General features: G+C 46.4%; 2 protein-coding genes across 2 annotated transcripts in view; both read right to left on the reverse strand.

Moving 5' to 3' along the window:
* The window catches only part of ube2h (ubiquitin-conjugating enzyme E2H), a 61,111-nt gene extending 56,750 nt beyond the window's left edge, over positions 1–4,361 (reverse strand). The window contains exon 1 of the mRNA XM_083658273.1: positions 4,150–4,361. Within this exon, the coding sequence (XP_083514399.1) occupies positions 4,150–4,202 (53 nt within the window). The 5' untranslated portion in view covers positions 4,203–4,361. The remainder of the gene's footprint in view (positions 1–4,149) is intronic.
* A 1,644-nt stretch (positions 4,362–6,005) lies between these two features.
* Positions 6,006–14,271, reverse strand: zc3hc1 (zinc finger, C3HC-type containing 1; the record flags this gene model as incomplete). Its single annotated transcript, XM_083659016.1, has 10 exons — positions 6,006–6,782; positions 7,105–7,317; positions 7,540–7,749; positions 9,861–10,128; positions 10,429–10,568; positions 10,802–10,929; positions 12,870–12,953; positions 13,071–13,221; positions 13,426–13,528; positions 14,138–14,271. The coding sequence occupies 10 exons, from the start codon at positions 14,269–14,271 to the stop codon at positions 6,711–6,713; spliced, it is 1,503 nt and encodes a 500-aa protein (XP_083515142.1). The 3' UTR covers positions 6,006–6,710.
* Between the last annotated feature and the right edge of the window lie 1,271 nt (positions 14,272–15,542).

Consider the following 15,542-nt stretch of genomic DNA (forward strand, 5'->3'; position numbering starts at 1 on the left):
GAGAGGGAGACGCAGGGACAGGGTGCACAGAGAGGAGAGGGAGACGCAGGGACAGGGTGCACAGAGAGGAGAGGGAGACGCAGGGACAGGGTGCATAGAGAGGAGAGGGAGACGCAGGGACAGGGTGCATAGAGAGGAGAGGGAGATGCAGGGACAGGGTGCATAGAGAGGAGAGGGAGACGCAGGGACAGGGTGCACAGAGAGGAGAGGGAGACACAGGGACAGGGTGCACAGAGAGGAGAGGGAGACGCAGGGACAGGGTGCACAGAGAGGAGAGGGAGACGCAGGGGCAGGGACAGGGTGCATAGAGAGGAGAGGGAGACGCAGGGACAGGGTGCATAGAGAGGAGAGGGAGACGCAGGGACAGGGTGCATAGAGAGGAGAGGGAGACGCAGGGACAGGGTGCACAGAGAGGAGAGGGAGACGCAGGGACAGGGTGCATAGAGAGGAGAGGGAGACGCAGGGACAGGGTGCATAGAGAGGAGAGGGAGACGCAGGGACAGGGTGCACAGAGAGGAGAGGGAGACGCAGGGACAGGGTGCACAGAGAGGAGAGGGAGACGCAGGGACAGGGTGCATAGAGAGGAGAGGGAGACGCAGGGGCAGGGACAGGGTGCATAGAGAGGAGAGGGAGATGCAGGGGCAGGGACAGGGTGCACAGAGAGGAGAGGGAGACGCAGGGACAGGGTGCACAGAGAGGAGAGGGAGACGCAGGGACAGGGTGCACAGAGAGGAGAGGGAGAGGTAGGGACAGGGTGCACAGAGAGGAGAGGGAGACGCTGGGACAGGGACAGGGTGCATAGAGAGGAGAGGGAGACGCAGGGACAGGGACAGGGTGCACAGAGAGGAGAGGGAGACGCAGGGACAGGGTGCACAGAGAGGAGAGGGAGACACAGCAGGGACAGGGTGCATAGAGAGGAGAGGGAGACGCAGGGACAGGGTGCATAGAGAGGAGAGGGAGATGCAGAGACAGGGCACACAGAGAGAAGGGAGATGCAGAGACAGGGCACACAGAGAGGAGAGGAGGGAGACACATGGACAGGGCACAGAGAGGAGAGGAGGGAGACACAGAGACAGGGCACACAGAGAGGAGAGAGACACATGGACAGGGCACAGAAAGGAGAGGAGGGAGACACAGAGACAGGGCACACAGAGAGGAGAGAAGGGAGACGCAGAGACAGGGCACACAGAGAGGAGAGGAGGGAGACACAGGGACAGGGCACACAGAGAGGAGAGGAGGGAGACACAGAGACAGGGCACACAGAGAGGAGAGGAGGGAGACACAGAGAGGAGGGAGACACAGAGACAGGGCACACAGAGAGGAGAGGAGGGAGACACAGAGAGGAGGGAGACACAGAGACAGGGCACACAGAGAGGAGAGGAGGGGGACACAGGGACAGTGCATACAGAGAGGAGAGGAGGGGGACACAGGGACAGGGCACACAGAGAGGAGAGGGACACAGGGACAGGACATACAGAGAGGAGAGGAGGACACAGGGACAGGGCATACAGAGAGGAGAGGGACACAGGGACAGGGAACACAGAGAGGAGAGGAGGACACAGTGACAGGGCACACAGAGAGGAGAGGAGAGGGACACAGGGACATGGCACACAGAGAGGAGAGGAGGGGGACACAGGGACAGGGCATACAGAGAGGAGAGGGGCACAGGGACAGGGAACACAGAGAGGAGAGGAGGACACAGGGACATGGCACACAGAGAGGAGAGGAGGGGGACACAGGGACAGGGCACACAGAGAGGAGAGGAGGGGGACACAGGGACAGGGCACACAGAGAGGAGAGGAGGGGGACACAGGGACAGGGCACACAGAGAGGAGGTTGTTACTGCTAGTTTTGCTACAGGGACACATACCAAGTGAAGGAACTGCTGCCCAGGCTGTTAACCCAGAGCCCTCCTTCTCTCAACCCAACAAGTAGTCAACAGTGAGCTCACTTATGGAGCCCAGTCAAATCTCCATCCTACATGCAAACACATGTGCAGTTTTGTGCACACATCTGTTTTTCTCAACACTTGTCTACCCATGGCAGCTTTAAACACACACAGGTCGTTGTATGTAACTGAGCAGGTGGCACTCGGCAAACCTGCTCTCGCCTGTCAGTGAGTGAGAGTTAGAAGAGAGTTGGGTTTTATCAGAGGAGACTGCCCCCAGTGCTGCTCTGTGTGTGTGTGTGTGTGTGTTGCAATCACTCTTGTCTGTCTGCTGCACTTTGTCATGGGTGCCATAGCATATGGAAGTAGAGTGGAGTGGGGGGGGGGGGGGGGGGTCCGGGGAGCATAAACTTGCTCAAACAAGCACTGTTGCTAGCTAGCAGACGTTACACAAATGCCTTAGGCAGCAGGCCAAAATAACAACAGAATAGTAGCTAGAATGTGGATGACACAGACATACACACACACACACACACACACACACACACACACACACACACACACACACACACACACACACACACACACACACACACACACTGTGTACAGTCTTAGTGTAACACAACACTCCCAATGCCTTCTCCATGACTATTTCATTAATTGATTGCCAATTGATGAAGGTTTCAGACCATTGCCATGCAAATATAGGGCTGAGGCCTTCTTGCCTATGTCACATATTGTACCCACGTGCAGGATCAAAAGTACAGGCCAACAATAAAATGACAGTTCCAATGTAATGTGATGTATGAAGCACTATGCACTATGAAATACTGGGTACAAAATGCACACGTCAAGTAGGATAGGTCTACTTTTAAGTAAAAACAGAGAGGGGTTCCTCAAAAACAAAGTAAACTGTCAAGGTTTTCCAACCTTTCGACCATCATGTTGACCTTTTAGAGACAACTTTGCCTTGTTTTTGGTTTGTTTTGACCAGCCCAGTTCTAGCCCCATATTTGACCAAGCACTACTGCCATCCCATCAGCTGTTTTAAGTCCCTCCCTCCTGTGGTTTCTGGCTAGTAACAGACTACCCAATGATTAAGCTGGTTTCCACTGTGCTGGGACAAAAACAAAACAACTTGTTCATAGTGCTCTTCTACAACACTACGGTTCATTTTTAGAACTCCCTCGGTCAGCCCTAACTTGGTGAACTCCCAACAAAAAAATATCCTAAACACAAAAGTAGACAGTGATGGCAATGGCTTGAAAAGGGAACACACTAGATGTAGGCTATTATGCATGTAAAGTAGAGCATTCCACAGTGAAAAGGACAATGCATGTCCATGACACCTGCTGTCACTTTCCATTTTCAGTACTTATGAAACACAACAATCTAAAATTATACTAGTTACTCATCCATATATCTGCCTGTAGACATTAAAATACAGTGAGATACACAGATCAGGTAGCCATTTTGATGTTGAAATTAACCAGCAGTAACCAGTTCAGCTGCGTGACAAGGTAACGCTACATTTCAAGTGGCAGATGCAACAGCCCAATTTCAAAGCCTTCCTAAGGTTACAAAGCAAAGTCAAGCCTCAGGACGCTATACATACTGCTCTAATAATGTTAACGTTTCTGCCAATGTGTTAGAGAACAAAGACAGTAGCATTTTCAGCCAGCCTTACGTTATGTAAACAAGCCCTTGTCAACGTGTAGGGCCAGGGTGACTAACTCCCCTGACAACAACAACGGCTTGACAAAGAAACTGATTGCCATAAATGCATCTTAAATTCGCCTACCGCTGCCAGATCTGTAAAATTCGTGGTGCAACAAGATGAAAGACATTCCATGAAAAGGGGAATCGGCTGTTGCAGTCATTTTCGACTATGCACAGCAAGCTAGCCAGCTAACGTGAATGTTACCAAAAATACAGAGTTGGAAAAATGTTTTAACGTTAAAGGGCACGGGGCCGATTTGATTAGCTAACGTTAATGCAACTGTCCCAATCAGCGACTAACATAACAGGACAGAAATAACGTTAGCTAACAGTAGGCTCTGCTAGCAAAATATTGTTTACATAAATTCCGTCCACTGACAATTAAAGCTGTAAAAACGTTGGGTTACAAAACACCTGCCAGGCAAATTAGAGACACCAGAGAATGTTTTGCTCACATCACATTTCCAAATCTACCAGCACATAGCTAACGTTAACATAACTAGACAGCGATTGAGACTGTTGTTTATGTTCAGAAAGGATACAGTTTCACCACATCGGTATCCATTCGCCTTTTCCCCGGACTTGGAGACGACATTTTTGCTATTCCACCGTAGAACACCGATAAGTAAACTGGTAGCTAGCCCCCTCAAACGCTAGATAGTCTAGCTAACTGTACTATCCGAAAGTTAACATTTGCTTTCAAAAATGTTTACAGCGAAACGTCTCCACAGTTCAATGCCTCTCTGTCCTGATCAGTAGCTGAGCTAACGTTAGACCTCTGCTGTTCACTGTCTGTCTCTCAGCTCTCTGACAAGCTGCCTGCGATCACTCCGCGGACGACGTCATATATGTGCGACTAAACGTCACCATAAATGGCTATTTTTGTAGTGTATTGTAGTTTTATTTTTGCCAATTGACATCAGCTGTCTATTTCAATGAATAATTGTTCTAAAATTGTAATACAAATATAAGGTGTTTTCTTAATGGTAATCAAAAATATATTACGAGGTGTGTGTGTGTCATCTCCACAGCTGGAATATTCCATTAATGCTGCCAGCTTGATGCATCTCTTTGCCTCTGGCCCTCTGCAAGTCGGGCTACACTTAGTGTAACACAACACTTCCAATGCCTTCTCCTACCCATACACATGATCAGGAATGCAAGAGTGGGCTTCATTTTCTGTAGATCCAATTAACTATTGCCCCCCCCCCCCCAAAAAAAAAACCTTTAACACCCAAGAAAATTAATCAATTACTATTTTCCCATTTGTGAGATCTCCTTTTCAACAGCAACAAGCACTTAAAGGAGATTGGGCAGATACACATTCTTCCAGGGTTTTCACTTGAACACTTCAGAAAGTTACCCTCTGTGGCTCAGTCCAGATCTTGCATGTTCCCATTCTCCCCCAGGGATACGTGATGCACACCGATGTTGGATGGCAGTCAGACCCCCAATGGCTCAGTCATACCAATAGTAGGAGGGGAGGGGACAGCAGCTTCAGCATGTACAGCACTAATTTTCTGCTGCACTTAAATCATCACAGACGAACTAGGGTTGATCCTCTCTCTCACTGTTACGTAGCTGAAACAGACTGAAGTGAAGATGAAATCTCCAGTATAACAAGATACAAATGGGACCTAATCAAGAGAATGTTTTCAAGTGCACGGCCGTGGCTATAAATACACCATTGCTCCAAGGACAGGCTCGTAGCTGCTTTCATGAGCAATGTTTTTCTTGTCTCCTCACTATTATCAAGTTCTGAGGCTACAGTCAGTGAAGCCAGCTTAAGTCATTTACACAAAATGGAGAATTCTCATAAACATCGTTTTGATCCAACTACCAGCCATCTCTACAGTGAGAGGTGCAGTTGCCGTTGAAGGCAACAGTGCATTGCCAATGGAATAAATGAGCTGAGCCCAAGTAACACCAATGTGAAAGCACTGAGTAACCTCTGAGAAGTCATGGCCAATAAAGCTGCAACAGTAACTCTTGCATCAAGGGCCAAGCTTAAAATACGTTCCTTTAATTGACAATACAATCATTTTAGAGAACAGTTTCAATTTGTCCTTTATCTTTCATATTTAAAATAACAGTCGAAAATATGGTGTGAAAAAGAAACTTTCAAAAAAGTTGTATTTTTATTTAAAACCCCTTATTCTAAGGAGATGAAAGCACATGCATGATAGAGAGGACTGTGTTAGCTATGAGAAGTCGCAGTTAGGAAAAATTGATTTACAGACAACCGGATCCTAATCCAAAGCATGTTTGGAGATCCATGGCACATGGTTCTACCTGCCTGCGATACCTATATTAGCATCAACAAAACAAAAAAATACCACCACTTCAAAAGGAATATATTTTTTATCTCCCCTAAAAAGGATGGGTACCTAAGGATTGGTAACTTGGTTGGTTGCCTTTTAACAATTTCATTCAAAAGTTGTACAACCTGTAGCTACATGTGTAAATGCAGTCTAGAAAAAAGCACAAATACTACACACAAAAAGGTCTTCCTCAGTTTTTTTTTTGCTAAATTGAAGTTAATGTTTAACCTTCTCTCAAAACTGACATTGAAGGTAAACATTGCCTTTCCAGTGTCAAGCCATTTGGCTCGTTCTCATGATCAGGGATTCCTCGTCTCGCATTTCATAGAAATCCATTCCAGACTCTCGTGATCTCGTGAAGGATTCCCCAACCAGACTCCATGTGAGGTTAATAGTAGATGCCTTGCGAGGCCTAGATATCCCCTAGGTAGGTGCACATCCCAGGCCTATATATCCCCTAGGTAGGTGCACATCCCAGGCCTGATACCCCCTAGGTAGGTGCACATCCCAATATCCATCCATGCAGCAGAATTCAAATGTTTTTCAAACGCCACACAGGAAACCTTCACATATTTCACTGTTCACAGAGACGACAATCATCCCTTTGACTAAACACATCATCAATTTCCATTGCCTCCAGAAACACTTTGGCTGTAAACACAACTTAAAGGCATGAGAGACAAACGTTGATATGACACTCCTTGTCGGTGGTTCTACAAACTCGGTAGCACACCCATATGAGTCCATTCAGAGTGTTGCAATGCTGTTGGGTTAGAAACAGTCTACTGAGATGGAGAGGATACCTGCCACTGACGGAATATAGCAAACACCCTTTTAGACTTGGCATGAGGGCTCTGGAAGGGGAGAGAGAGACAGTTACAGTGAGAATAGTCAGATCTTGCTTAAAGAATGAAAGATGCTGGACTAAATGGCAGGGTGTCTTTGAAAGAGTAAAACACTAGATGCTAAAGGTCTAGCTCATTAACAGGTACTGTTGAAACTGGGTGATCTGCAGAAGCTGTCTGTTATTATGCCCAAAATGTATTGTACATACTTATACTGTTACATGAATTTATTAGGATGATATGAATAGTTTATTCTTGCCGATGAGGCTTTCTTGTATCAGAAACATTATCTAAGAAATCTGAAAAACCTATATCAGAACTTATGACTTGCCTGTGCTGGACTGCGTTCCCCTGTGTTGGAGTTCTTCTTCATGGGCATGAGGAGGTCCAGGGCAGCCTTCCAGCCCTGCTGATGCAGTGCAGAGTTTCCATCTAGGAAGGGGATAGCTCCTGGATCAGCGTTCTCTTTCCCCATATTGACCCAGGGGCACCAGCCTCTGTGCTGGGCGAGCGGGTCGAATACGTTCTTGTGCAGAGGCCCGTCCTGAAGCAACAGAAAGGCACAAGATCAACACACAAGGTCCACCTTGAGATTAACTAGGAGGAACATTTAGGTTAAACAGCATGGTCTTGACTGCAAACATTCAAATATTATACATTGCTGTCAAAGCCTTTAGGGGCTAGGGTGTGACTGGAGTTCAAAAACACAAAATCACTGATCATAATAAAAGGTGTAAAAACAACAGTAAATGCAGTGAGTTCTTACAGGCCCACCAGCTGATGAGAGGCACAGGCGTTTGGGAGTGTGTTGGGGGCTGGCTGTCCCATCGCCCCCTGAATTGTCCCCCTGTCCTCGGCCCCGGGTGGCAGTCCTCTTGCCTCTGGCCAAGGGACTGGGCATCTCTTCGCTGGGGCTTGGGGAGTCCCTGCTACGGGCGCGCAGCCCCAGGGGGGAAGACGTGCCCTCACCCTGACCCTGTAGAACACACCAGCAGAAGTGAGGACACAGCCGAGAATAGCGTTGGGCAATATAGTGATATATTGATATTGTGATATGAAACTAGGCGGACAGTCACACTCAAACACTTGACCACCTGCACGTCACAGGGAGTGATATACGCCATCAAGTGTCCCTGCCATCTCCCATATGTCAGCAAAACAATCCACCCATTACGCACACGCATTACCGAGCACAAAAGCGCTATACGCCACCGTGACACCAAAGCCCCACTGGTCGATCACTTTATAAATCATTCCCATAGCGACAGTGATCTCCAATTCTGGGCCATTCACTTAATCAAACCACACCCGAGAGGCGGGGATTTTGATAAGAGTGCTCCTACAGCGCGAGGCGCGCTGGATTCATGTGCTCAACACAGCAGCACCAAACGGACTTGTAGTATTGTTGTATTTCTAGTGTGCCTTGATCCTGCTTCTTTATAACTATATTTTTGACGTAATTGTTGCTTCACACTCTGCTTCCGTGTGCCACGTCAACTCACCTTTGCCATGTATGCCTTTTATACAGGTGCGGCAGTCCACATTCAGCCCTACAGCCTAACGAAGACCAGAGAGGTTGAAACACGTTGCGTTGTGTATCCAAGAGACTCTAAGTATCAAGAAGAAATAGTCTTTAACCAACATGGGGCAGCTGTGGCTCAGGAGGTAGAGCGGGTCGTCCACTAATCAGAAGGTTGGTGGTTCGATCCCCGGCTCCTCCAGTCGGCATGTCGAAGTGTCCTTGGGCAAGACACTGAACCCCGAATTGCTCCCGATGGCTGTGGCAGCTTGCCGCCTTCGGTGTGTGAATGGGTGAATGTAGGCACATTGTAACGCACTTTGGATAGTGCTATATGTGCTATATAAATGCAGTCCATTTACCATTTTACCATTTACCATGAAAAAAAATCGTGATAAGGAGGATCCTGCCTAAACAAAATTGTGATATGATATTTTTACCATATCGCCCAACCCTAGCAGAGAAGTTTTTGTTTTGAAGATTTCACTGACCAAACATTGTGAACTAGGGGTTGCATGACTGCATGGGTTTTTTCAAGTCGACCTTTCTACCAATCAATTCAAGTTGATGTCAAAAAGTCGGGGGAAAAAAGCCTTGGTCAGCGAGTTGATGCCAGCAGCGCATGACGTGACGCGGGAGGAGTGTCAACACAAGCATAGGATTGGCTGTATTAATGGCTTAGGAAAAGTCTCTGGAGACTTACTGTACTGTACTGCTAACAGTTTGATGTTTGATGATGTTGACGTTGTTTGACTGTAATGTCCAGAATTGTACCTCACGTAAATAGCGACTCTCCACTCCTTTCATCTGCTGCTCTCACTGGCAGTCACTGCAACTACTGTCTGCACAAACTGGAAGCTGGTGGCTAAACTCATGTGTTGAAGTGTGTTCGTGTGACAATAAAGACGGGCTGCCGTCTGAAATCGTGTTTAACTCTCAAAAGAAACCTTGTATTTGTATATTGTAACATTATCTCTCCTCTTCCTTAACCATCGCCTCCCTCTGCAGCCACTGTATTTCCTTCGCTCGCACACCGCACACTGTCAGGATAGGGGTCGGGTTCAGCCTCAGCAAAAATGCAGCAAAATCTTTATTTCAACGGAAACGGTGGTAGATTGAATCATGCGAGGAAACAACATGAATGTTCAACCTGGGAACCGTAGCAAATCTGTGTCTGTACACAGCATTTTCATTGAACACACCCCAGCTGATCCCTGTAAAGATACGGATAGTAGGGTAAACAATGGACCCGCTCGCAACAATCAAAGTACTCTGATAGCGAGAAAAACAACACATGTGCGAAGCCGCATATAGTTATAAGCCAAATAATGTAGCCTACTGCTGTGATTACCAAATAAATGTAGAAAACGTAAATATAGAGAAATGTGTGAAAAAGACAAGCTAAGAAGAGGAGCTGTGGCAGGCTGCTGCCTGGGGCAGCGCTTTGAGCGCAAGTGTCAAACAACCTGATGACGTTTCGACGTCCTCCGGTAGGCGCCGACGCGTTATAGTTACGTCGACATGTTCATGCAAGCCCTATTGTGAAGCTGTATTTCCTCCAGGCTCACCTGATCAGAGCGGCTGCTGTCCTGGCTCCTCAGCTTCATGCGGCAGGGGGTTGTAGGAGTGGGTGAGGCGGAGGCAGAGCACTCCCCCGGGCCCTCCTGTGTGGCTGCTGAGGCGGGAGCCGGCGTCTGGCCAGAGGGGCTTAGAGCATTTGGAAAGGCGTCTACCTCGCCTCCAGTTCCCTCCATCTGGTAGAAGTTCCACAAGCCCACCTTGCGCATGCAGTAGGAGCAGGTGAGGATGGGCAGGTTCATGGCGAGCAGAGACGGGCTGAGAAGATACAAAGGAGAGCCATGGATCAGGCGTGATGTTAGGGTGATGTGGTTTTATTTGTAACACGTTTCCACCAGTTTATGTCCTGTCCTTTTATTCCAGTTTTCCTATATGCAGCTAGTAAACCGCTAAAACCAGACACATATATAATTGTTTTGACATCTGAATTGGGCTTCTACATACGTTGGATTATGGCACAAAGGATAGTGTCATCAAATCATGAGCTTTGGTAAATGTTACATAAAACCAGATAAAAAACTTAGTCCAAAATGGTCCAAAAGAGGAGTTGCATCTCACCTAGCAGCCCAGCCACAGAGAGAAACGATGCAGGCAGCCATCTGGACAGCCAAAGGTTCAGAAGATGGAGTGCCGCACTGTTTCTTCTGCTCTTCTTCGATCAGCTGCAGCACAACACTGATGACATCCTCAGTCAAAGACTGCAAGGAAACAACCACTACTAATTACATGTGCACACTTGTCTTCTGAGAGTTGGAACATTGTCTTCCAGACATAAAAGTTTCGTTTTTTTCAAGATGCATTTTCTACAGGCTTGCTTGTTTTTACAAATGTGACATAAAGTGTATTGCTATTATTTGTTCTGAGGAAGAGTACTTTCTGAAATTTTCAAAAAGGCAACTAGAAGAAGAACCAGAGTGTTTTCCTGCCTCACCATGGATTTGAGCTGTTCTGGCTTCATGGCAGGCAGCTGCTGTTCAAGGAGACAAGCGCTCTGGAAGCGATCCAAGAAGGCAGTAAGAAGTGCTGAGGGCTCAGAGGCAGTGACCAGCCAGAACCGCTCTGAAACAACAGCAGAGCTTCACATGTAACCACCATGTGTAACACACACAACTCAAATCTCCATGCAGCTGAAATGACTTGATCACATTCAACTTAATTTTGTTCTTAAAGAGATACTCAACACTTTTTCCACTTTTTTTCTGCTGAAAATCAATATATATTGGAAATTAGCTGTGTTCTTGATGAATCCAGGTCAAAGTCCTGACATTTACTGTAAATCTGAGTAATTCCTCATCTCTTCTCACATACCTATACAGTTCCATACATCCCGAGAAGGGCGAAAAGGGCAAAAAGGCCAGGCGTAGACTCAAATTTCCCTCTCTTTCTATTGGCAGAGCTCTTGATCAGTGACGTAGCTCGATCAGTGACATCACCAAACCCAGCCCGCCCATCTCTCGCGCCTAGGCCCCTCCCAGCCAAAGTTTATAAAAGTGCCTGCACACACCAGGCTGGGCCTATGGAGTGTGGAGTGTAAATTGTAGTTGTGTGTTTGTAGTATTTAGTAGTTTAGGTTTAGTTTTAGAGTATATCGGATAGCCTAGGTTATGTTTGTTTGTAAAAAAAATATATATATATATATATAAATGTTCGTCTGTTTCGTTTGTTGAGTTGAGTTTAGTGGCCAGGGAGAAGTTAGGGATAGTCATGGGTCGAAAGTGTTGTGTTCCCGGGTGCAAAGGCTACACCGGTGTGGAGTGCATCGGTTTCCCGGAGACTCGGACATCAGGCTGGAATGGCTGCAACAACTGGATAGTTTCTCTAACCCAGGGGTTCCCAACCATTTTTGTGCCAAGGACCGGTACGTACATGGACAAAAAAGTCACGGACCGGTTGTCAATTTTAATGGTTTTAGTTACATATACATTTACTCACCAGGTGGCGACAAAGGGTAAATAACAGCCTTTTGTGTTGTACTGTATGTAGCCTACAGTATTTATGTTTTTGTTTCAACTACAAACAAATAAAAGTCAACTTGAAAGTATGTTTCATCTACCACACACAGCCTATAATATTATAGCATATGTTTATAAAAAAAATATATATATATATATTTAATTTTTTTTGACCGGGCTCACGGCCAGGTACCAAATGTGTTGCGGCCCGGTACCGGTCCGCGGCCCGGTGGTTGGGAACCACTGTTCTAACCCACTCCCCCAGGGGCAGCGCCGGTGTTACGGCCACCAAAAGCAATACGCTGTGTTGTTTTATGTGAATATTCCGGCTTTTTAGAATGCATTTCAAGAAACTGCTCTAGCTTTCATTGCAAAACTTCGGCCAATGCTAATAGACAACTCCTGTCTGCCATCACGCTAGCATATTAGCCAGGCTAATATGCTCAGGCCAAGGACAAAACTTCTCATGCTGCGTCTGCAGCTGCGTTGATATCTCTGCAATGCAGGATTCATCTGTATTAAAAAAGAGATGGTGACCTTTAACGTTTGGCAATGACCGTATGGGCTTAGCCCTGCCAAATGAATGTTTGGCCTGGCTTTGACATTGGTCTGTCAGCCGGTTTTGTCAATTAGCCTCGAGCTACACTGAATAACACAGACCCGACAGCTTTGACTGGTGCTGGCTCACTCCCCCAGTGGTCCCGAATGCATCCATACACTTCTATTACCTTCAGATAAAGGTTGTAAGCTCACCTGTAACTATCGGTGACATTCCTGATACCATCCACTTCCATGATCTTTAGACATATGTTGAAAAACACATCCCAGCGTATCGGCGACATTTTGTAACCCTCAGTATTGTGCTAACGCTAACTTTCACAATAGCGAACAAGCCCCCACTCGGCTCATTCAGGGCAGGCTTAGTTTTATAACTTTTACCTGCCGCTCCTGCACATCACAGCACAGGCTAAATGATGTGACACAAATACACATTATGTAAAGTCATGCGACAAAAACAAAGCAAAAATAGCTGTTGCTCTTACTTACCTGGACATGGGAAGTCAGGCCAAGGACAAAACTTCTCATGCTGCGTCTGCAGCTGCGTTGATATCTCTGCAATGCGGGATTCATCTGTATGAAAAAAGAGATGGTGACCTTTAACATTTGGCAATGACAGTATGGGCTTAGCCCTGCCAAATTAATGTTTGGCCTGGCTTTGACATTGGTCTGTCAGCCGGTTTTGCTCACATTTTTCAAAGTCCGATGTCAGTTGCACAGATGCACAGAGGAAAGCCTGGCAGCTGGAGCACTTGAGCATATCACAGCCTACGTTGATCCAGCCATATCTGGCACACCTCAGAGGGTTGAGAGTGCGGGGCTTTCCTGCCCATCTCAAACAGTGCTGCACTAAGGAAAGTTTCACTCAGACAGACAACAGTAGGATAATATTAATCATTAGCCCAGGTTCCCCACAGGGAAAATATTCATATGATCTGATATATAATACGAAATAACAGCAACATAGTGCAAGTGTTGCCAATTGCCATTACAGGTCATTAAATGGGTTGTGTGCATGGTTGGTTGCAAAGCGAGTAAAGGATATTGAATAGGACTCCACTCTTGAGAAAAAGGCTTCTTTGTTGGTCGCCTCACAAGGTGGTTGAGTGATGCTGTTTGGTTCCACAATGTTCAAATCACCTTGAAAACTGAAATTCATATAAAACATCAACACATTCAGTTTACATTGTGTTTGGCTTGACTGGTTGAAGTTGTGATCTGCTGGCTTTCTCTGCATGCTATCTGCACAGCAAGGCAGAAGGCCTACAGGACCTGCCTCATCTATTGATGAAGTGATAGGAGAAGGGGATACGTCTTAACTTTGTGATATTCTTTATTTTTGACTTTTAGGTCGATAACAATATCAAGTGCATAGTATACAAGAGTGCCACGATGCATGCAATCTTTTGCGTCCCACCACCCTAATATCTGTAACGACAGGCTATTTACGTGGCTGTGTGCATAGCTGATTATGTAACGACCACTACCATAACAATCCTGGACCTTTAGTAGGGTAGCTTGCATAACATATAAAATAAAAACGTATCATATGCAAACTACATAATCATATGGAGGCCAGCAAACTCCTGTCTGCGTTAACTAGTCTGGTAATCTGTGGAGACTTGCCCGGTGCCGTCAAGACACTGGTTGGAGGCGGCTAGCAGAGCTGTTAAGCTAAGTGGATAGCCAACTAGCTAACAGCAAGTTGTGCCCCTTGTTAAATCAAACACATCGTAGGCGATTATTCAAAAACACACCTATTAGACTTGCTGTCTGGGGAAGACACTCCTTCATTGAGAAGTTCTCGGACTTTCTCTGGCGAGACGAAAGAAGACTTTTGATGGTTAGAGTTGCTGGGACGATCTCCACGACTGCTGCCTAGAGTCGCCATGCTCGGTTCTGAATTGAAATTCTTCCGCTGGAAAATAAACCCGGTGCAAGGCTCACTGGGGTTCCGCTTTACCAGACCGTCACATACCAGAGCACACTCCACAGCACAGCGACTCTTTCTAATTTTATGCACACTAAAAGGCTTATTTCTCTCAATTTTGTTCACAAATCTGCTTACATTCAGTGTTGAGCACTCATTTGCCAAGTTAATCCATCCCACTGACATGTGTGCAGTGGTGACTACGAGTGGGTACTCTTAATTTATGACATTTTTTAAGAGACCTGGATAAAATGACCTGTGTTATAAACAGTGACACACATGTATGTATGACATCACTGATGACATCCCAATAGCTCAAGTGACATCACTGTGACATCACTGGTGACATCAGTGATATTGCTCGAGTGACATCACTGGTGACATCACTGATGACATCACAACTGCTCAAGTGACAACTTCCCACACATCACTTGCAATTAGTGTGGGTGGAGCCTATCACAGTTTGGGCAGAACCTCTTCCACACATCACTTGCCAATCACAGTGTGGGCACTGGCAGAGGAGCCTCTTACGACACAACACCTGTCAATCAGTGTGGAACTCAGTGAGTGATCTCATCATCAGTGATGATGTAATCAGTGATGTCACTGTGTAAAATACGTATAGTTTTGCGGCCTTCATTTCAAAGTCTTGAACTCGTGTTTGCAATACCGTTTTCTGATAATTGTGTTAAAAAAACAATGCATTTATGCTTCGAAAATCATAAAAGTGGTCCTCATTTGTGAACATTATCTTGCTGAACACAAAGTTCGCTGATTCGCTGAACGTCAGACCTTATTTCAGACATTAACCAAAATTCCCATACAAAAATCCCATTGATTTTACATGGCCAAGTGCTAACATCCAGGACTCATAATTAGTCATGGCACTACCCACAGGCCACAGCAGCCAGCAGGTCTCTCTCTCTCTCTCTCTCTCTCTCTCTCTCACACACACACACACACACACACACACACACACACACACACACACACACACACACACACACACACACACACACACACACACACACACACACACACACACACACACACACACACACACACACATTAGTGATAGACCTACCCACACCAGCCAGCAGGTGACACACACACACACACACACACACACACACACACACACACACACACACACACACACACACACACACACAGCGACATAGCAGTACCCATAGCAGCCAGCAGCAGGTGACACATACACACACACACACACA

This window comes from Poromitra crassiceps, assembly GCF_964638095.1.
Source record: "Poromitra crassiceps genome assembly, chromosome: 2".
Taxonomy (NCBI): Eukaryota; Metazoa; Chordata; class Actinopteri; order Beryciformes; family Melamphaidae; genus Poromitra; species Poromitra crassiceps.